The sequence below is a fragment of the Odocoileus virginianus genome, chromosome 6 (assembly GCF_023699985.2).
Source record: "Odocoileus virginianus isolate 20LAN1187 ecotype Illinois chromosome 6, Ovbor_1.2, whole genome shotgun sequence".
In the NCBI taxonomy this organism is placed as follows: domain Eukaryota; kingdom Metazoa; phylum Chordata; class Mammalia; order Artiodactyla; family Cervidae; genus Odocoileus; species Odocoileus virginianus.
Window position 1 is genome coordinate 66,152,881 of NC_069679.1, and position 24,176 is coordinate 66,177,056.

At 36.2% G+C, this 24,176-nt stretch overlaps 1 protein-coding gene across 18 annotated transcripts in view; it reads left to right on the forward strand.

Annotated features, from left to right (window-relative positions):
• The window catches only part of GPHN (gephyrin), a 520,258-nt gene that overhangs the window by 281,325 nt on the left and 214,757 nt on the right, over positions 1-24,176 (forward strand). For 10 of the 18 annotated variants that reach the window (XM_070469503.1, XM_070469504.1, XM_070469505.1 and 7 more), the window contains 3 exons: positions 5,031-5,097; positions 11,178-11,450; positions 12,823-12,930. In XM_070469503.1, coding sequence (XP_070325604.1) covers positions 5,031-5,097; positions 11,178-11,450; positions 12,823-12,930 — 448 coding nt within the window. The remainder of the gene's footprint in view (positions 1-5,030; positions 5,098-11,177; positions 11,451-12,822; positions 12,931-24,176) is intronic. The other 8 variants (XM_070469509.1, XM_070469516.1, XM_070469518.1 and 5 more) reach the window with 1 other exon arrangement.

Sequence of the window (24,176 nt, forward strand, 5' to 3'; positions counted from 1 at the left end):
CCACCATTTCCACTTTTATCCAACATAGTATTGGAAGTCCCAGCCAGAGCACTTAGACAAGGAAAAGAAATAAGTTACCCAAATCATAAAGGAATAAATAAAAATTGATATTCTTCTTTAAGGCATATGGACCATTATTAAGAATATACCTTATGTTGAAATACAAAGCAAGTCTCAATAAATTTAAATATTGAAATCATATTAGGCATATTTTTCACCTTGCCATGATCAACTATTGATACAAGAAGAAAACTGGAAAAATCACAAATACCTGGAGACTAAATGACATGCTATTGAACAGTTGTGAGTCGATGAAAAAAATCAAAAGCAGAAATCAAAAAATACCTGACCACAAATAAAAATGAAAATACAACATATAAAAATCTATGGGATATAGCAAAAGCCACACTTAGAAGGAGATTTATAGCAATAAGCTCTCCCTCAAGAAATAAGAAATATCTCAAATCAAAAGTCTAACCTTATACCTAAAGGAACTGGGTGGGTTGGGGGGAGAAAGTCTAACATCAATATAAGGGAGAAAATAAAAGTCAGAGCAGAAATAAATGAAGTAGAGACTAACAAGGCGATAGAAAAAGTTAATGAAACTAAGAAGTAGTTCTTGGAAGAGAAAATGAAATTGGCAAAGCCTTAGCTAGACTGACTTATAAAATCAGAAACAAGGAGAAATGGCAAACAATATCACAGAAATATAAAGGATTGTAAGAGAAGACTGAACAGTACAGATCAAAAAATTGGGCAACCTATAAGAAATGTATCAATTCTTAGAATCATACATTTTTCCAAGACTGAATCATGCAAATGAATAGATCACTCACTAGTAGGGAGAAGGAAAAGTAATCAGAAACCTCCCAAGAAACAGCATCCAGTACAAAACAACTTAGTTGGTGAATTCTACCAAACGTTTGAAGAATTGGTACCAGTTCTCCTCAAACTCTTCCAGCACTAGAAGAAACGGGAGCGCTCCATAGCTCTCTTTATGAGCCAGCACTACTCTAGTACCAAAATCAGACAAGGACAGCACAAAGAAAATCACAGGCCAGTATGTCTGATGAACTTAGATGCAAAACATCTAGACGAAACATTAGCAAATGAATACAACAATATGTTAAAAGGATCATACACCATGGTCAAATAGGATTTACTCCAGGGATATAAGAACAGTTTAATATCCACAAATCAATCAGCATAATATAACACTTTAACAAAAATGAAGGATAAAAATCATGATTATTTTATCAATAGATGCAAGAAAAACACATTGACAAGAGTCAGCACCTATTTATCATTAAAGTAAAATAAAATAAAATGAGCTGGAAGGAGCATACATCAATATGGTAAAGGCCATATATGACAGACCCACAGCTAACATACTCAGTAGTGAAAAACTGAAAGATTTTCCTCTCAGATTGGGACCAAGAAAAGGATACCATTCTTGCCAATCTTACTCAACATGGTGGTTAAATTCTAGCTATAGCAATTAAGTAAGAAGAAGAAATAAAATTCCAGATTGGAAAGGAAGAAGTAAAACTGTCAGTATTTGTGGATGACATGATTTTATATATAGAAAACCCTTAAGATTCCATAGAAAAACTATTAAAAATAATAAATGAATGAAATAAACTTCAGGATAAAAATAAACATACAAAAATCTGTTGCATTTCTGTATGCTAAGAATGAACTAGCATAATGAGAAATTAAGAAAACAATTCATTTTACAGTTGCAACAAAAATTAAAATACCTAGGAAGATTTTAATCCAAGGAAGTAAAAACTACAAGACATGTTGAAAGAAACTGAATAAGACACAAAGAAATGGAAAGATAGTCCATGTTCATGAGTTGCAAGAATTAGCATTGTTAAAATGTATGCATTACCTAAAGCAACCTGTAGATTCAGTGGAATCCCCATCAAAATACAATGATAATTTTCATGTAAATAGAACAAAAAAAATCCTATAATTTGTAAAAAATAGCAGAAGACCCTTGGATAGAAAAGCAATCTTGAAAAAAATGATCAAACTGAAGATATGACACTCCCTGATTTCAAATTATACTGCAAATCTGTAACAATCAAAACAGCATAATATTGGAACAAAAGCCTAGAATTTGACAGCCCAGAAGTAAACCCATAGATATATGGACAATTAATTTACAACAAAGGAGCAAAGAACCTAAAATGGAGAAAGTATTGGGAAAACCAGATAGCACATGCAAAAGAATGAAGCTAGACCCTGTCTTAGATTGTATATAGAAATTAATAAAAATGGATTAAAGACCTGAATGTAAGACCTGAAGCCTTAAAACTCCAGAAAAAAATCATGGGCATTATGCTTTTGACATTAGTTTTAGCAATATCTTTCTGGATATGTATTCTCAAGAAAAGGAAGCAAAATTAAAATTAACCACATGGGACTACATCAAACTAAAAAGCTCTGCACAGCAAAAGAAGCCATCAGCAAAATGAAAATACAGCCTACCAAATGGCAGAGGATACTTGCACATCATATGTCTATAAGTGGTTGATACTCAAAATTTATAAAGAACAATTTTTTAAAAAAATTAAAAATGGGCAGAGGTTCTGAACAGACACTCTTCCAAAGCAGGCATACAACTAGCCAACAGACACATCAGAAGATTTTCCACATCACTAATTAGGGAAATGCAACTCACTCCACACCCATTAGAATGAGTGTTATTAAAAACAACAAATGACAAGTGTTTGAGAGGATGTGCAAAAAAGGGAACCCTCATACACTGTTGGTGGCAGTGTAATTATGTGCAGACACTGTGGAAAACAGTATGGAAGTTCCTAAAAACATTAAAAATAGAACTATCATTTGATCCAGCAATTCACCTTTTGGATATTTATCCAAAGGAAACAGAATCACTATCTTGAAAAGATATCTGCATTTCCACCTTTACTGCAACATTATTGCCAGGACCCGGAAACAACCTGTGTCCATTGATGGATGAATGGATAAAGAAAATGAGGTACATATATGCTATAGGACATGAGTCATAAAAAATGAAATCTTGCTACTTGTAACAGTTTGAATGGACCTTGAGTCTATTGTGCTAAGTGAAATAGGTCAGACAAAAACAAAGACTGTATGATTTCACTTGTATATGTACTCTAATAATAATCAACTCATAGATACAAAGAGTTGATTGGGCTTCCCTCATAGCTCAGTCAGTAAAGAATCTGCCTGCAATGCAGGAGACCATGGTTCTATCCCTGGATCAGGAAGATCCCCTGGAGAAGGAAATGGCAGTCCACTCTAGTATTCTTGCCTGGAGAAGCCCATGGACTGTAACCTGCTAGGCTCCTTTGTCCATGGGGTCACAAGAGTTGGACACGACTTAGCCACTAAACCACCAGATACAGAGAAACAGATTGGCAGTTGCCAGAGGCATGGGTTGGTGAGTGGGTTAAATGCGTGAAAGGAGTCAAAAGGCATGAACTTCCATTTATAAATCCTGGGGATGTAATATACAGCATGTTGATTATAGTTAAAAATATTGTTTGGTTGAAACTTTCTGAGAATAGATTGTAAAATTTCTCATCACAAGAGAAAAATTGTACAATGTGTGGTGATAGATATTAGCTAAATCTATTGTAGTAATCATTCTGTAATATATACATATATCAAATCATCATGTTGTACACCTAAAATTAATATAGTGTTATTTGTCAATTATATCTCAATTAAAAGGAAAGCTGTATGGACAGTTTTAAATAGCTATGAGCACTTTCTAAGATAAGAAAAACAAAATACAAGACAATTTTAGGTCATTTCAAAAAGTTAAATAAGAAACTCAATTAAAAGTTGTAGAAAAACATTCTTATGTGACTTACAATCTGAATTATAAAATTTTAGTAATAGACTAATTGAATCTAGTCCTTTTGTTTTCAAATAATGGAAATTATATGTTACCAGGTCAGAGTCAGATAGCCAGTTATTGGAAGAGCATGATTCAAACTCTCATTTGAAATCTAGGCCTTCAACTCGTTATTCCAGCTTTCATACTTTTCAACTGCTTATGTTTCTTATCTAACCACTTGATTTTAAAGTGACCTGAAAATTTACAGTGAACTCTGAAAGACCTTTATACTTTAAATTGACTCTTGTTTATCAATTTATCAGTCAATAGCTGAGCTCTCTAAATTCTCCCCAGTGCTATTGATCTATGAGAGACCTGTCTCACTTTTTTTTTAATTTATTTACTTATTTTAATTGAAGGATAATTACTTCACAATATTGTGATAGTTTTTGACATGCATCAGTATGAGTCGGCCGTAGGTCTATATGTGTCCCCTCCACCCTGATCTCCTGTGCCACCTCCCTCCCCACCTTATCCCTCCAGGTTGACACAGAGGGCCAGCTTTGGGTGCCCTGTATCATACATCAGACTCGGACTGGTTATCTGTTTTACGTATGGTAATGCATATGTTTCAATGCTGTTCTCTCAAATCATCCCACCCTCTTCTTCTCCCACTGAGTCCAAAAGTCTATTCTTACTTCAAAACTTATAGAGAAACAAGAGTGTCTTGTTTCTTATAGAAAACAAGAGTTTCTTGTTCCCTGAGAAACAAGAGTTTAAACATCTCACTCAAGGCCAGAGTGCCTTACGTGTTAGACTTTTGAACATAGACATTACTATAGTAGTCATTTTTAGTATGCTATCTCGTTGAATTCTTAGAACTGTAAGAGATATGAAAAAGCTGAAGTTAGAAAAAGAAGATAATTTGGCCGTTATTTCTTTAAAGTGGCTAATTTATTCTGATTTCATGTTCAGTACATTTTTCTAATCCACCACACTAACCATTGTTATATAAACCTCAGCCAGAGAGAGTGCCCAATTTGTATAATAATTGGTAAATATTTAGCTGTAACAGTTTTATTCCTTAAAAAGTTGTTCACATATAAAAACAATGATTGGTCTTTGTTGAATGTATTTAAACCAACCATCATGCTAAGTTAGTATTCATCCAGTTTCTTTTTCCTTCCAGGCCTGTATGTGGAATCAGAGGGAAAACTCTCATAATTAACTTGCCAGGTAGCAAGAAAGGATCTCAGGTAAGCAGTCTTCAGATATATATGGTTTAGTTTGAGAAATTTGGCCAGCTGTGAGTTAGCCATACAGGAAGTTGGAGCCCTCCACAAGACCTCACTTCTGACACCAATTGCAGTTCAGTGCATTCCCAGAATACCCTCTGTTTCAATAATTCACTCAACAGATTCAGAGAACTCATTGAAAGGTGGTATACTCATAGTTATGGTTTATTATATGGAAAGGATACAGATTAAAATCAACTGGGGAAGGAGGTGCATAAGACAGAATAAAGAAGTACCAAATGGAGAAGAGCTTCTAATCTCTTCTCCCTGTGGAGTCATGAACACATTACTCTTTGGGCATCAGTATGTAATGACACAAGGTTTATTGCTTATCAGGGAAGCTCTAAGTCCTTAGCATCCATAATTTTTATTGAGGTACATCATATATTGCCCATATGGCTGACCTTTAGTCTCTTGCATTTCCCAGAGGCTGCGCTAATACTTGTAGTCTCCAACACTTACCAGAGCCAAAAAGCACATTTCCCAAAGTCTCCATAATAAATCACACTGTTAGACTGCCTGGTAGCAAAAGTTTCCACACAGAAAAAAGACACTCCTTTCATTTCCCAGTAACTAAGGGCATAGGCCAGATTCTCTTTGGGTAAAGTTAAATTTTCATTATACAAGCTACCCCCTGGCCTCTGACCAAGGCTTTCTTACAACGAAACAATAATATTTGTCTGGCTGAGCATCTGTATTTACTATAGCATTTATATTATAGACACAACAACAGTAGTAGTGTGAATATGCCTAAAATTTGGAGGAGCCAGAGAGAGATAAGACTAAATTTAGAGAAACGAGTAATTCATCCTCTAAAGCCATTATACAAATTTTCATATTTTTGTACTCATTTACTAATTTTCTACCTTGATCTTCTGTTACTGTACCCTACGATACATTCGCACAGAACTGTTTACCATAGAAATTAGCTCTCTTGCTCAGGCCAGTGATTTCCCATTGGTGTTACATATTGAGAAGGCTTTAACTCAAATCCCCAGTACATGTGGCCATCAATATCAGCAGTATAATCTTACTAACAATGCTTGTATTATATCATAGTATAGTAGTAAATATAACCTGAAAAATAAGAGTCAAAAGATACTGAAACATTACTGGAATCCTATATACACATTAACAGTTAACTTAGTCGTCTTCATATCATATGATCAAGATGTATCCCAGAGCGATGCTTCTCAGGTTTACAGACTTGTCAGGTTCCAATAGCAACCTATGCCTCTTCCCTTTCTAGCATCTGCTACAGCTGAGCCAAGAAACAGTATCATCCGTTGTTTTAAGCTACTTTTGAGGCAACAAAGTAATACTGGATTTCCCTGCTGCATAACCCCTTTAAACTCATTCCTTTACCTTCAACTACCATTTCTCCTTCTTTCCATTTATATTCAAGCATTTCCTTTGAACATCTTGAATGAGACTTGATTTAGCCACTGGGCTGGTCCAGATGGCCATCAGTAATACTAGTTCAACAAGTACTTCCCTCTCAATCCTTTCCATTTGTATAAGATAAGGTTACATAGGTACAGAGTTAGTGGGCAGTCTGAAACACCAGGCAATTTAATTGCATTTACTCTTAAGCCCAATTTGGCCAGATGGAGTAAGACATAGTCTGCACCATCAGACCCTTAGGAATTCTGACATAAAGGTTTATAAGTATAGTTACAGCTTCAGCCTAAGAATCATCCCTGCCTCTGGCACCCACAGTTATAGCCCTGGTCCTCAGACCACTATGCATCACATAGAAAAGAAGAGCGTTCAGGTGATGTGGGGGAAAAAGAAAAAGGATAATTGTAAAGAGAAAAGTGTAGTTGTACAAACATGCTTTTCCATCCCCTCTCACCAGAAAAGCAGACAAATCTGTCTGGAGAGAACACTCACTTAGCCTCTCTGATGTTGAATATGATCATACACTAATGAAGGCTTCATGCATTTATCTCCTCCCATTTTAGACAACAAGTGTTTCAACTGCCCGTTTCAGTTTTCTATCATATTATTGCTCTGAAGATGAAAGTGTGTTCCGTGGTCTAAAGATGTGTGCCTCCATGGTCACTGACACAGTATCTTCTGTTCTGGTCCTTTTATAATCCATTGAGCATGTTTATCTACTCTGGAATAAACAAAGCTCATCCATATTAAGTGTCTAAACCTAGTAGACCTCATTTGTAGCCTTGTACCCATTTGTAGTTAGTTGGACTAATAACATCAGCCCAACTTGCCAGATATGCATAGGACTTTTCCCTTGGGGAATTTGCTGCATAGCCCTCTGCCATCTCTGTCTCTCTTTATAGCAGACAAAACAGTTCTTATTGGCATTTGTGCCTCATAGTGTAAGAGGAATATATCTAGATTCAGCCCGTTTCTGCCTTCTATAGGCCCCTAGTGTCCACTCATCTCATGGGCCCAGGTGGCCATGTCAAACAAGTATACCAGGATATCTGCTCTCCAGTACTAGTCAACTTCCAATTCTGAAAGGGAGTTCTTCTGATGGGCATTAACAGTCTGCTTTAATATACCCATTACATTCCCAGAGTGATTTCCATAGAGCCATACCCCATACAGGTAAACCTTTAATAGACCAGTTTTCCATTGCCCATCTGCCTGACCATGTGACTAGGCCATTTGAACACTTCCCATGAGTCAGTAAAAACCCAGACATAGGGGCAAACAAGCAGTTCAGCCCATGGAGCTGATTTGTTTTTACCTTCTTCAATCAGAGTGGCGGCCTTCCAAACAGGATGCTGTCCCTTCACCTTGGAATTGCCATCCATAAACCAAGCAGCTCTTTGTTGATCAATAGAAAGCTGTTTATAGGGCACCGCCCAAGTGGCCCAAGTGGCCATAGGATCCAGCAGCTCCTCAGGTGGTTCCGAAGTCAGCCCTAGGTGAAAAGAGGATGCCTGCTCGTGAGTACCTCCTTGCATTCTCCTGGTAGCATGATTCTATATGCAACATTTCCATTTTATTATGGAACTCTCCTGGGCATTGCCTTCCTTCCTTATTAGAGCTTTTCTCTGAAATTACCAAGGCATTATAGATATTTCAGGTTTCAGAGTTATTGTGTGCCCTTTAGTCATAAGGACAGTCTCAGTTAAAGTCCAATAGCAAGTAGTAATTGTCTCTCAAATGGAAATTTTTTGGTCCAAAATTCCAACAGTTGTTGAGTGGCACTCACAGGTTTTTGCTATAAGCCCTAATCTGCATGCCACACAAGGCTTTTGTACAGCAAATTAATAATCTGTGTGGTTCCATTTAGCATGTCCAAGTAGAAGACTGGATTTACATGCCTCCTGTTTTACAGTGTGAGATAGGGGATGAATTCTCCAGACACAACCTGCATCCTTATAATACATTCAGGTAGAAATTCACCATTCACATAAAGTTCACTGTCCAAACATTCTAATTCTTATCTAAATGTTTACCTTAATCCCATCAACTGCTGCATTCCCATAGCCTCCTATTCTAACTATACTCCTCCCACCTCCCATTAGTATTTCAACAGGTTTTAGAATCACAGTACTTGGAGCCCCCAGGTCAAGGAGTCCCAGAAAAGTCTCTTATCTGTCTCCGAAGGAGTTTAGCCATTTGTATGCATTGTGGCCTTGGAATTTTAAGGCCTGGGATGGGCCAAGGAATACAGACCCTTTTGTCATACCTCATATTGATTAGATTGTGGGGCCATCACTTAAGGTGATTCAAGGTAAGGTTTCTTTGCCTTCTATCTTTCTAAATTCCACCAAACAAGTGTAAATAGAAATTTGCTTAGGATCCCTTAATGTTAGGAGATCAGCAGATCTCCCATCTGTCCACTCAACACAACACTGCTTCTTTAAGACATCTGTTTTGATCCCATCAATACTCACTTCATTCATACATTTCTTAATAACCATGTAAATATTTCCACCCTGCTAGGACAAGTCCCTTGAATGTCTTGTTTCTCTTTCCCCATTTTCTTATGAATCAGTCCAACTTTATTTACTATTTATTGCTTCAACATAAATTTTTCCATGGGAAGCAGCTCTAGGGTAGCAGCTACGTGTCAGACCACCCAGAAGCCAAGCTTGACCCAGCCTCAGGCTCTACCTCAACGTTCTCCATTACTTTTGTTTTAGCTAGTACAGATACCATTTATTGTTTGTGTATTGGTGTAACTCCTTAGTAGTTAGATCTTCCGTTTCCAAATTTAACTGCTAATTTTGTTTCCAATGACTAATTGCAGTACAGCTGCAACTCCATTCTTTGGGTGACCCTGTATTCTTTGCGACTGTAAAGATTTGTTATCCCCCACATTCTCTTCCTTCTTCCCAGGTCACAAGTTTCAGTGAATCAGGCTGTTTCTGGCAAATCTCACTTCTTAATACCAACTGTCAAGAGTTTTGACCAGCTGCAGAAGTTAGCCGGCTAACTTCTTGTGGAGCACTCCACAAGACTAACCACTTCTGTCATCAATTTCAATTGAGAGGATTTCTAAAATCACCCTTACTTTTAATAATTCACTAGAAGGACTCACAGAACTCACTGAAAGCTGTCATACTCATGAGTCTGTTGCATCACAGGGAAAGAATACAGGATGAAATCAGCCAAGGAAAGGAGTATATATGGCAGAGTCTAAGTGAGGTAATAGTTGGGGAACTTGTGGTCATTCTCTTTAATGGAGTCATAGATAGCATCACCTCCTGTTAACATAAGACAATTGCTGTTGCTGTTTAGTCGTTAAATTATGTCCGACTCTGTGACCCCATGGACTGTAGCCCACCAGGCTCCTCTGTCCCTGAAATTTCCCAGGCAAGAATACTGGAATGGGTTGTCATTTACTCCTCCAGGAGATCTTTCTGACACAAGAATCAAACCTGTTTCTCCTGCATTGCAGGAGGATTCTTTACTGCTGAACCACTGGGGAAGCCCAGTATAAGACAACACACATAGAACATTGTTAACTATGCAGTCTCCTTTACCTATGCTAACTCTCCTTTACCTTTGGTGTTAAGAGTTTTTATTGGAACTTGATCACATATTGCCCATGTGGCTGACCTTTAGTCAGCCATTCCCAGTTCTTTACAGAGGTAAAACTGATACCATGTTTCCCAAAGCCCTCATAATAAACCATGTTGTTAGACTGTTCAGTGGCTAAAGCCCCCAGGCAGAGACACTCTTATCAGGCATGATATAATAAGGAACTAGAGATCACCTCCCAAAAGCAGAGAATAAAGGCCAGACCTCTCTTTGATTAGAGTTAAATTCCTTACTATACAATTTTTTCCAGGAGGTAAAAGGTTAGTTACCTTCCAGGTATTCCAGTAGCAGATATTTCTTTACATATTAGATTTTAAGGTAAGTTGTTTCACATGTGAAAGACAAAGTCTTCTGCTCAAATATATTCCTCAGATTTATCTGGCCTTACTTTCTGATTTTAAAGTTCTCACCTGTTTTCTTTTGGTGATACTTTATAGGTGATAATGGACATATTTTGGGCATTAGCTGCCTGTTCTCCTTACTTATTAGCACCCTACAATAAATGCTGTACTTTCCTTCATGCCCTTCCAAAAAAAAGAGACTGTTTTGACGTTTACGCTGCACAAACTTATATCTACTTTTACATATTGTACAATTTTATCTATCTGTACTTTACAATTGTAATCAGAACCTAAGCTCTCTGAATAAAATAGTTCAGTATTCAGTCGGTTTGTTAGTTCTAGTATCTTTCTCTTACCAGAAAGGTAAAAACTGTTACCTGCTCTCTCATAATCTATCTTTAAATCCCAAAATTGTATAGAAATCTTACTTAAAAAAAAAAATTTGCTGTGTGCTTATATACTAGAGTTCTTCAGCTTATGGAGAGTACTGTAATATATACCAGCTTACTTCATATTTCGCATTGCAAAGACAATACATTAAATATAATTCATTCTTAAGACAGATGGAGAGAAAATCACAAGTAAATCCAAAATCACAAATAAATTTGATTGCTCCCATTTTGCATGCCTATAAAAATACTTTATCTTCGTTTTTTTCCTTCCTCTTGCATACAGGAATGCTTTCAGTTCATACTACCAGCCCTACCTCATGCCATTGACCTTTTACGTGATGCCATTGTAAAAGTAAAGGAAGTTCATGATGAACTTGAAGATTTACCTTCCCCGCCACCACCTCTTTCCCCTCCTCCCACAACTAGCCCCCATAAACAGACAGAAGACAAAGGGGTTCAATGTGAGGAAGAGGAAGAAGAGAAGAAAGATAGTGGTGTTGCTTCAACAGAAGATAGTTCTTCATCACATATAACTGCAGCAGCCATTGCGGCCAAGGTAAGCCTGTTGGGAGAGACCCAGAGATCTAAAGAACCCACAGGTACATGTATTGATTTCATCTCTCTTTCCATCCCATTCTTCTATAAGTTAAATACAACTTTGTGGCATCCTTTAAAAAGAACTGGGATATTCATGACACTCTACAGCTGTATTCCCTCCATTATGTTGAGTTCTTGAAACATTTAAGTTTTGTTTTGAGTTCTGAGGCATTAAAGATTCTGCTGTTACCTATTGAAGTAGTAACTCCCATAATAAACAATGTGACATTTAATAACTCTGAAGATGTCAGTTTTGTGATCATATTAAATATATAATGTTTATGTATTCAGAACATCAAATATTCACAAATTCTTAAAGGAGCATCAAAAGAGAGTAAGAGACCTAAGATGGTTCAAGGAATTAGTTGAGAAAGATTAATAAATTTTTTTTTTAAAGACAAGACTGTTCATCAATTAACTACCATTTATTTAACTGTTGCACACAATTTACACCAGTCATATGGAGAAGAAAGGGATGTAAGGTATTTGTATTTTTAATTTAATAAAGCAATAAATATTATTAAAGTAATATCAAAATATTGCAAGTTCTCTTCGAGCAATTCTGAGAGTAAATAGTACCATACAGTACTTAGTACAGTAAATAGTACCATACATTACTGCTGTAAATTTCATTGTCATCTCAGAGTCACAGAACATGATTTACATTATTAACCATATGTCATATAACCCACCTTGGATACTTTAAAATCTTTAGACAGTAGCATATCCCTTCTGGAAGTCATGCTTGTTCATTGATCGAGAATGTAAAGCTTGGTAATCTAATCATATATGAAGTAATTCCTCAAGTTTTATGGCTCGTCCAGAAATTTTAGCTATGAGCTTAGCATGAGAGGATTTTTTGACAACATGTATATTGAAAAGAATCATAGAGCTCCTTTTGAAGTGTCCATTCAGCCAACTAGTAGATGGTTCCTTCACTGAAAACTGGATCATTCCATCTCCAGATCCATTCAGTGATCCATTAAGTCCTTACTTAGGGTAGTAAGTATTTAAGTTATGTGTGAGGTTTGTTTTATTTCATTTTGTTTTGTTTTTATGGAACTGATTGATGAAATAGGTACATTATTAAATCATCATATGTTCTCTTTCTTTTACTCTTAATTAAAAGAGTTAAAAGTACCATCAGTTTCAACCTTAAAAAAAGCGTATACCATCTGAATTCTAAGCTGATTTTGTCATTATACATTTGCGAATTTTGGGCATCTCAGTGTTCCATTTGTTTTCAACTTTTTTCCTTTCCAGTCATTTTGCTTGTATAGTTTCATGTTTTCCTGTCATTGTATTCATCGTTGTTATGTGTTGTGCATTAGAAGCATCCATTCTACACCAGTCCTGCTGTTATCATGGCACACGGTGAGCAGCCCATCCCTGGTCTCATCAGTTATTCCCATGATGCAACAGGCAGTGCAGAGGAACCGGTAAGACAAGAGGCTTTTGCATTAATGATTTTGCAAGCATACAGCCTATCTCCTGTCCTTGGAGGTAGGTTGTAACTTATTACAGAAGATGTGTTTTATTCTGAAGGACCTTCACTAGTGCCTTTTTGTTGAAAATATCAGTGCCACTGAGAATCTTCCATCAAGGAATTTAATAGTTTCTCCTGTACCTGAAGTACTCTAGCATCATTAAGATTTTACAGTATGTGGCAGTGAACTTTCATCACATGATTTCCAAGAAATTCATGACTCAGAAGTCTTTTTCTTTAGTAATTTCATCACATACTTTTAAATATATTGCCTGCCTTAATTAAGATACTCCCGTAAGAAGATCACATTAAGTTTTAAAAATCTAAACAGATTGGTCAAAATAATATTTAATTTATATCAATCTTGCTTTTTTTTTCTTATGATTTTGCATCTTTCTTTTCTATAACTGTGTTTGCATTACAACCATTTAGAGAGTTGAGGCTTTGTACTTTTAAGGGTATGTATCACTTCTTTCCAGCTTTCCTGGTAGCTCATACAATAAAGATTCCGCCTGCAATGCAAGAGGTCTCTGGGTCGAAAAGATCCCCTGGAGAAGGGAATCGCTACCCACTCCAGCATTTTTGCCCAAAGAATTCCATGGACAGAGGAACCTGGCAGGCTACAGGCCATGGGGTCACAAAGAGTCAGACTAATACTTTCACTTTTTTTCCATCACTTCTTTCAGTCATTAGCTGTGAATGGTACTTTGTGAAAATGGTACTTTGTGTCAGACTAGAAAAGATTAAACTGGTTAAGTATAACCGAATAAGCAGTGACAATTTAGACCATGGCTGCCAAAAAAGAAAAAAAACTCAGTCCCTGATATGAACATAAAATAAGAAAAGTAATAAAGTATAATCTTGTTTATAATCCTTAGAAGAAAAAATATCCAGAATTTCAGGGGGATGCAAGAAGGAAAACTAGTATTGGTTATCTCTTGGCAGGTAAGCTACCAAGTGGTGGCATTAACCCTCTATTCAACAAGCCACGTCTGGTTACAAACAAGCTTAGCCAAGTCAAAGGCCAAGTAGAAAAAGGAAATATAGGTTAATAAAATGATTAAGAATTTCAGTCGATAGCTGAATTCTCCAGCTATAGCTTCACTATAAATTATAAACATTCCAAAATATACCGAACTGTCTTTTGTGTTCTCATATTAGAAAGCAACCACAGCAACTATAATAATTATCCTGGTTTTCAAACTGAAATATTTGTAAGTTGTGTATTCATAATCAAGCTTTCAAGCTGTCATATTCTGAGTATTATGTTATTACACGAAAAATATTTGAATAACCAAAAAGATTTGAATAACTCTTCAGTAGTTAGTTCCTAGTGATCTGAATACTTGCTGTTGCCAAACTGACAAGTTGCTTTTGTCAGGAAACGAAGAAGCTTGAGGAATGCCAAATGGTTATTTGTTAGTTGCCTCTCCAGCATCCATTTGCAGTTCCCTCTTCCTAACACTTTACCACATTCCCCAGTCATATGATTTGGGTGAGACTGACTAACCCTCCAGCATATATATAGCCACAGTTTTAGTTCAAGAAACACAATTCAGGTTAACAAGAGCATCTATTAGGTTTTATTTACACTGCTAGGAACATAGACTCTCTGTTTTCTATTGAATATGAATGAGGGCGTATATAACTCTAAAAGAAGTGCTATCTTGAACTATGAAAGTAATGCCTCCCAATAATGGAGCCAACTATAAAGAAGCAATCCTAAGAAATGGAAGAGAAAGAGAGATCCTGAGTCCTGGTCATATTGTTTGACCATTTACTCAAGCCCTCATTGACTTCTCAGTTACCTGAGCCAATACAGTACTTTAAAACCACTAGTTAGAGATAGAGATGGGTCAACTGTGGTGTGCAACCAAAAAGCATGTTAACATATCTCAGTATGTAGTGTCTGACCAAAGAGGTGAAGATTTTTCCATATAATAACTGAAAAATATAAAATAGGAATCCCTGAAGTTTCATATTTGAGTAAGAAACCTCATTCAAGGGAACAGAGAGTAGGAGAGTGTGACACACAGAAGGTATCTTATCCCACCACTTCATGGCAAATAGATGGGGAAAAAGTGGAAACAGTGACAGATTATATTTTCTTGAACTCCAGAATCACTGCAGATGGTGTCTGTGGCCATGCAGTTAAAAGATGTTTGTTGCTTGGAAGGAAAGCCGTGACAAAACCTAGACAGTGTATTTTTAATAAAAAGCAGAGACATCACTTTGCTGACAAAGGTCTGTATAGTCAAAGTTATGGCTTTTTCCAGTAGTCATGTATGGATGTGAGAGTTGGACCATAAAGAAGACTAAGCGCTGAAGAATTGATGCTTTTGAACTATGGTGCTGAAGAAGGCTTTTGGAATCCCTTGGACTGCTTGGAGATCAAACCAGTCAATCTTAAAGGGAAACAACCCTGAATATTCATTGGAAGAACTGATGCTGAAGCTGAAGCTCAAATACTTTGGCTACCTGATACAAAGAGCTGCCTCATTGGAAAAGACCCTTATGCTGGGAAAGATTGAGGGTAGGAGGAGAAGGGGACAACAGAGGATAAGATGGTTGGATGGCATTATCTACACCTTGGACTTAAGTTTGAACAAACTGTCGGAGATAGTGAAGGACAGGGAAGCCTGGTGTACTGCAATCCACAGGGTCACAAAGAGTCAGACATGACTTAGTGAGTGAACAACAACACACAGGAGAAAACAAGGGATAAATAAATCTTGCCCCTCTGATTACTAAATAAGTGTAAAGGTCTTTTCAAGGAGACTGGATCCAAGCATGAAAAAATTACAGCTATACTTTGTATAATGCTTGCCATATGCTTGCATAACTCCAAATATAGAAGCATTTAAGACAAAGAGGCAAGAGAGCCATGGAGATACATAATAAGAAATCTTATCCCACTGGCAGAAATTAAATCTTCTGGAGAAGTCCCACATAGTAATAGTGGTCCCCAAGATCCATTGATTACAAGAAAATCTGCTGCCTGCTGTGAGAAGAAAAAGAGTTGCTTACTTCCCTTTGGGAAATAATAGGCTTCCCTGGTGGCTCAGACGATAAAAAATCTGCTTGCAACATGGGAAAACTGGGTTTCTATCCCTGGGTTGGGAAGATCCTCTGGAGGAGGGTATGGCAGACTACTCCAGTAGTCCTGCCTGAAGAATCTCCATAGACAGAGGTGGCTGGTGGGCTATAGTCCATGGGGTCGCAAAAAGCCGGGCACAACTGAGCGACTAACCACAGCACACAGCGTAGAGAAAACTATGTTCGATGGATAGGACCAGTCAGGAAGAGTCTATCTTTCCAGAGCAGGTATTTGTAACTTAAGAGAGAAAATGCTGAGTTAGCAGCCTACCTATAGTATTGATTTACCTGGAGATAAATCACACCATTACAAAAGACCAGAGACACTTGCAAAGTTTTGGTCAGAAAATTGAAGAATATACATATTGTGTGTGTGTGTGTGTGCGTGTGCATGTGTGTGTATATTTTTTACATATGTAATATGCTTAAAACTAAGTATTAAAAAAAATTAAGATCATGGCACCTGGCCCCATTACTTCATGGCAAATAGAAGGGGAAAAGGTAGAAGTAGTGACAGATTTCCTCTTCTTGGGCTCTAAAATCACTGCAGATAGTGGCTACAGCTATGAAATCAGAAGACGATTGCTCTGTGGCAGGAGAGCTATGACAAACCTAGACAGTATGTTGAAAAGCACAGACATTATTCTGCCGACAAAGGTTTGTTTAGTCAGGGCTATGGTCTTCCATATGATTGTGGTCACATATGATTGTGAGATCTGGACCATAAAGAAGGCAGAGCGCCAAAGAATTGATGCCTTCAAACTGTTGTGCTGGAGAAGACTCCTGAAAGGCCACAGGACAGCAGGGAGATCAAGCCAGTCAATCTTAAGGAAAATCAACCTGAATATTCACTGGAAGGACTGATGCTGAAGCTGAAGCTCCAGTATTTTGAAAATCTGATCCAAATAGCTGACTCATTGGAAAAGACCCTGATGCTGGGAAAGTTGAGGGCAGAAGAAGAGGGCATCAGAGGATGAGATGGCTAGGTGGCATCACTGATCAATGGCTATGAACTTGGGAAAACTTTGGGAGATGGTGAGGGACATGGAGGCCTAGCGTGCTGCAGTCCATGGAGTTACAAAGAGTCTGACATGACTGGATGACTGAACAACAACTATATATATAATATATGTGTAATATATGTTATATATATTTACATAATATATACACACACATAATTTTATTATTTCTTCCTGTGATGATTTTAGTATATTAAATTATATTAAAATAATAGTCACTCTTCTAAACATTTTATATATACCAACACTTTACATACATTGTCATTTTACTTATCAGAAAATCGAAGCACTAATTGGTAAAGGACATATAACCAGCTAGAGATCTAACTGGTATTCAGTCCAGGCAGTCTGGCTCCTGAATCGTCACTCTTGACCTCTCTGATGTAACACCTGTCAGTGCAAGGGAGAGAGAGAGAAAGAATGATGTTCTGGGAGATGACTAGCTAGTACAAATTTTTTTGAAGAATGAGAACTAGGATTTTCGGACCTTTGAAATACTTGAATGGTAAAATTCATTGCACAACCTAAGCACTGTGAGTAATAGGATATATTTACTCTGAAAGTTTGCTGATTCAAGCAATAGAGCTTTAAGCCATGAGCACAATTGGAGTCAGAAATGTATTTATACAAATACATGAAATTAAATGCTTTGGAGAACATAGTACAATACACATTAAAGGATAGTATTTTTTAAGGTTTAATCATAATGTTCATAGAAATATAAAATGTGTCAAATATTTTATTTAATTAATGAGAGAGCAGTAAGCTGTTAAACATGTTCAAAGTTAAAAAAAAGGATACATACATATATCATCAGTCACAAAGACTGGCGTAAATTTATAAATAGATACAAAACTCAGTCAATATACACAGGGTAATAATCAAATATTCCTTCTCAAGACAAAATGTATTTCCATTGCTATAGACAATAATTTGCATTAGTATTAATTTTCTGTAACTTGCAAAGTTGTAAAATAGTGAAAGTAAAAAGTGCAAATAACCCAGAAGAGTATACAAATCAGAACATTTTAATAATCTTTCTTGCCCATTTTCCGGACAACTCTCTACACCCCCAATCATAATAACCTCAAAGATTATTTTTGATGCAAAAAAATGGCTGGTCTCATTCATTAGTTTGGGTTTGATTGATTATTTAGCTGCAGCAAGATATTAACTAGCCAGATAGCCTCTCTGAGTTTGTTTTGCAGTTAGTGAGGCTGAAAAATTAGCTTTTATCTGGAAATTTTCAGAGAGAATCTCAGATTCTACTTTTTAAAGTTTCTATTTTTGCCATTCCAAGTTTAGGTAACAGAGCCCTAGACAATCCCTTTACTCTGTTTTACCCGCAGATACCTGTTATGGGATGAATTCCTCTCTTTTCCAGGTCACCAAAATTTCATTACCACATATAAGTGACCTTCCTTACCGCATGCAAAGCTAAGACCCTCTACTCCAGGTATCAGGTCATTTTTCCTAAGAGGGCTTTGTAGTTATTAGCTTTGTGAGTATAGCCAATCTTTGTTCTTCAGAAGTGGTAGTCATATCTGATTAAATGGACACCATTCTCGAACATGATACAGATATATCCTTAGTTCAGCCATCAGTTTGTCCAGTTATATATCCTGTTAAGAGAGGAGGACATTCTTCATAAATCTATGAAAATCACTATATTGTCAAGAAAAGTTAGCAGACCTAGTAAGAGTTTCTGATTTCTGAGGGAATCAGTTAAATACTTTTAAGTTTTAAGAAATCAGAATCTATGAAATTGTGAGGGTTATACATAGATTGAGAAGAAAAGAAAAAGAATTTCCTCACATATGCAGAAAAGAGAACATTTATGTTCCAAACAAATAGCCAGAAAAAAATTATTTGGTTTGCTTAGTCCTAGGTAAACAATTCTCATTCCATTAGATTTTAGCTTAGCAGTCTGCTTTCATGAAACTTTCACCTTTTAGACTAATGAGAAATACTAGTATTTTGGAAATACTCACTCAGTCCACTGTGACAGTATAAAAGTTACCTAAACAGTAGTATGACTTAAGCAGTCTGTACCCAAGGGTATATTCTTTGAAGTGTCAGTAGCTAAAAGTATCTGGTACAGTTCTTTCCATGAGGCTTATAAAACTGTCCTTCTTTGGTAAATGTACAAGCTCTGGTCTGTAGCTTATAGCATAACTTTGAGGTAAGCCTCACAATCCATCTGTAGATAACAAGAACTTAATAGCTGGAGTTATTAACTGTTACCAGTAATATCAGAATGGAAGAGAGTAAAATTCTCTATTGAGGGATGGAATATACTTCTTTCAAGAGTCTTAAGCAGTATTTTACCTTAGAGTAAAAATATTAGGGTCTGTGAGGAATTGACAGTTATCTAAGGACTTTACACAAAGCACAAAATTAATGAAATGGTTAAAAGCAGTTTGCTTATATAAACTTAACCAAGAGAAGACAGGGCTTTTCTTTCGACACAGCAACTTTCCACGAAATTTATAGTTGTAACTCATCAAACAAATCTAATTATATCTTTCACCACTATATCTGTGCTAAAAGAACAACTTTTTGTGACTTCTAGGAGCCTGCCAGGAAATCTCAAAGATAGTTTTAAGTGAAAGATATTCTGAAAATTTTTAATAGTTTGTTCTATACTTAAGATTTGACTTAGAGTTGTCAGAGGAAATTTGGACACTTGATTTAAGATAGGATCATGGATGCCTGAGAAATAATTTTTAGGCCTTTTAAAATCAAAATGACTATAAAATAAAAGCACAAAAGGTACACAGTTGTTAAGAATTAACTCTTTCATAACTGAGGAAGCTTTTTTTCTTTTTCTGCTTAAGAACCCAAGTGTATAACAAAATTAACATGTAGCAAAGAAAATTATTCTGGTAAGACACTGAATTTCTGCTGTCTATGCAGATTACATAGATAGTAGGTAAAAGCACTCCTCAGTAAGCCAAGGAAAGAAGCCCATCAAAACTAAGTGAACTTTGTTTCAGGGGAATATATATTTTAACACATTTTGTAACTTATTTTCAGGCATTACAAATCGAAGGAAATAATCTTCACTTTCCAAGTTGTATCATTTGTTATGTTTTTTCAAATATTCTGGAACAAATTGATATTTTGCTTTAGGACTACAGTCCTTTTTCAGATGACTCACATTACGAAAACTATCTTCACAATAGTATGATATTTATTTAACATGCAACAGGTTGATCATTGCTTTTTTCAAATGAATTAATATTTGTAAAATTTTGTTTCGATTTCTAATTCAGTAAATATTGATAGTTATTGTAAAGGGGCTCAGAGACCAAAAAGTTTCAGGACTGCTGCTTTAGAGCAGTGTTTTTTTGTTTGTTGGTTTGTTTTGTTAAAAAAATAAAAACACATGCTCAGTTGCGTATCTCTATCACGGTTGCTCCGCAACTCATTTTGGTATACTTTTAGTGAAAGTAAGTCATTGCTATTTCACAGAGAAAACTTGGGGTAAATAATTAAGAACTGTCTGACATATGCATATTTTAACAGACAACAAAGCTCATGAACATGTATAATTTTCTACAGCAACATGAAGTCCTGTTACTGCTTGTTAAAGTGGCAAAAAGGAGCATGTTCATAAACATGACGAAAATTTTTACAATTTATATAAAAAATAAAAATAGGCAAAGGTATATAAACTTAAAATAATGATTAATAATCAGTACAACAAAAGAAAAATAGATAAATTGGACTTTATCAACTTAAGGACTTTTGTACACTGAAGGATACTGTCAGAGAGAAGACCACTAACAGAATGAAAGAAAATATTTCCAAAACACATTTGAGAAAGGATTGTATCTAGAATATAAGAATTCCTGCAACTGAGTAGCAAAAAAAAAAAAAGGGGGGAACCCAGTTGAAACATGAGTGAAGGATTTAAACAGACATTTCTCCAAGGAATGTATACAAATGGAAACATGCACAAAAAGATACTCAATATCACTAGTCATTAGGAAACTGCAATTCAAAACCTGGCTAAGAGACCACTTTATATCCATTTAGGTGTTTTATTCACCACCACCACCACCCTTCTCCCACAAATAATCCAGAAAATAAGTAGAGGCAAATAAGGCAGAGAATCTGAAGAAATTGGAACCCTTGTGCATTTTTTTTGCTGGAAGGAGTATAAAATGGTGCCACCACAGTGAAAAACACTTTTGTGGTTCTAAAAGTTAACCATGTGTGCAGCAATTCTACCATTCTTTATATACCCAAAGGAATTGAAAGCAAGGACTCCTGTTTATAGCAGCTTTATTCATAATGGCCAAAAAATGGGAATAGCCCAAATATCTATTGGCAAATGAATGAATAACCAAAATATATTATATACATATAATAGAAATATTCAACCATAGAAGAAAGGAAGTTCTGATATATGCTGCAGCATGGATGAAACTTGAAAACATTATGCTGAATTTAATAAGCCAGAAATAAAAGGAAAAGTATTATATGAATTCACTTACTTGAGGTACTCAGAATAGTCAAACTCATAGAGACAGAAAATAAGATAGATGAAAACAGGGAGTGGGGAGTTACTGTTTAAAAGCTAGGAAATTTGTTTTTGGGATGATGAAAGTGGTGAATAGTGGTGATGTTTGCATTACATTGTGTATTTGTTTAATGCCATTTCATTGTACACTGATTAAAGTGGTAAACTTTTTTACATATATTTCACCACAGTAAAAATTTTTATTTATTATTAGCGATCAATGTCTCCTAATTCTTATTTAAAAATTATCCAGATTTCTAATGATTATCCATTAATTACTTTAATATCAATCCAAAGTTTGTTACTTAAAGATCATGGAAATTACATTCAAGCTGACATGTAATTTAGGAGTAATTTGAGCTTGTTCAGTCAGTAAACCTCTATGTGTTTAGGGAAAGTAGCCCACGCAAAACAAAATATATACTTATATTTAACATATAAAAAATTTTAAGACCGTCTTTAAACTACAATTATTTAAGCTTATCATATTTGCCAAAGATTTGCCCTAATTATATGAACTTGGATTTTTAAAATATTTATGAATTATTTTCTAGTAGATTTTTTTAAGTCTAGCATATTTGAAGTATTAGAGATTCAGTTTCTGTATTTTGGGAAATACTAAGGATAATTCACCTTCATGGATCACAGCCTTGTCGTGGTGAAGGAGCTTGCATAGTTCAGTGACTCTGAGCCATGCCGTGCAGGGCCACCCAAGACAGACGGGTCATAGTGAAGAGTTCTGATAAAAGGTGGTCCACTGGAGGAGGGAAATGGCAACCCAGTCCGTATTCTTGCCACAAGAACCCCATGAACTATATGAAAAGGCAAAAAGATGTGACACTGGAAGGTGAGCCCCCCAGGTTGAAAGGTGTCCAGTATGCTACTGGGGAAGAGTGGAGGGCAACTACTAATAGCTCCAGAAAGAATGAAGCAGCTGGGCCAAAGCAGAAATAACTTTCAGTTGTGGGTATGTCTGATGGTGAAAGTAAAGTCTCATGCCATAAAGAACAACATTGCATAAGAACCTGGAATGTTAGGTCCATTAAGGTAAATTGAATGTGGGCAGTACATTGTACTTCCCTAGTGAAAAAGAATCACTTGGAGAAAAACTTTTTTACATTACTCTCAGTTTTTTACAACTTAGATTTGTAAAATATCTAAAAGACTGAAGAGTACAGATAATTCAAAATGTCTACTACACAAGACACCAAATAATATTTTTGCCCACTTCAGAGTCTTTCACAATTTTTGTTGGCATATGAAAGGAATTCAGTAATGCATGGATATTTACAGAATTGAATAAAATTTCTGTCCAAGATGTCCATGGGCTTAGTGTGCTTTTTTGTACTTATTTGTTTCTATTCATATGGATGCCACATAGTGGGACTTTTTAGAAGATTATGTGATCTTTAGTAATAAATGTTTGAGTTTCTCAAAATTTAAATTGAAAAAACCAAGAAGTTTTTATATTCCTACTATAGATGTCAATATAAGGATTGATTTATTAGGATGCCAATTGTTTTTTTCCTAACACTGACCATTGAGTAATATTGTGGACTGCTTGTGTATATATTTGTTATAAACTTGTAGTAATCGTTATTTGGGTAAAAAATGTATGTTCTTATAGTTTTTTAAAAAAGATTGCTATTATCAATAAGGTAAGTGGGAGTTATAGTAAAATAAAGTTCATAGACTTTTTCAAACCTGGGAAATAGTATGCACTGTGCTTTAACAGCTCAAGCCTTGGCATTAGATAGTTTCTGTTCTGCTAGATTCTACATGATCTGTTTCTAGGTCCTTATGTCACCGTCTCTCTCCCTCTCCCCATTGCTCACTAAGTTTACATCCAGCTTTTTCTTGGCCCTGGGAACATGCTGTACTGCCTGGAAGTTCTTAACCCCACTCTTTGCCTGGCTAACTTCTGTTTATCCTTTCTGTTCCAGTTTCAGTGTCTCATTAATCACAGAAAGACTTTGCTAATCTGCCTCCTCCGATCTAAATTTTTCTCGTTATTCTCTGTCATAATACCTTGTTATTTTCCTTTATAACACTTACCACAGTTTACAACTATATATTATTCTTGTGTTTGATTTCTGTGGGACTTCCCTAGTGGCTCAGATGATAAAGAATCCACCTGCAATGAAAGAAACCTGGGTTCAGTCCCTGGGTTGGTAAGATCCACTGGAGAAGGAAATAGCAACCCACTCCAATGTTCTTGCTTGGAGAAGCCCATGGACAGAAGGGTCTGGCAGCTGCAGTCCATGGGGTCACAAAGAGTTGAACATCACTGAGCAACACTTTCACTTTGATTTCTGTATATGTTATCTATAACATCCATGAGACAAGGATCACATCTCTTAGTTTATATCATTAATCCTGGAGGAAATCAGTCCTGAGTATTCACTGGAAGGACTGATACTGAAGCTGAAACTCTAGTACTTTGGCCACCTGATGCGAAGAACTGACTCATTTGAAAAGACCCTGGTGCTAGGAATGATTGAAGGCTGGAGGAGAAGGGGACGACAGAGGATGAGATGGTTGGATGGCATCACCGGC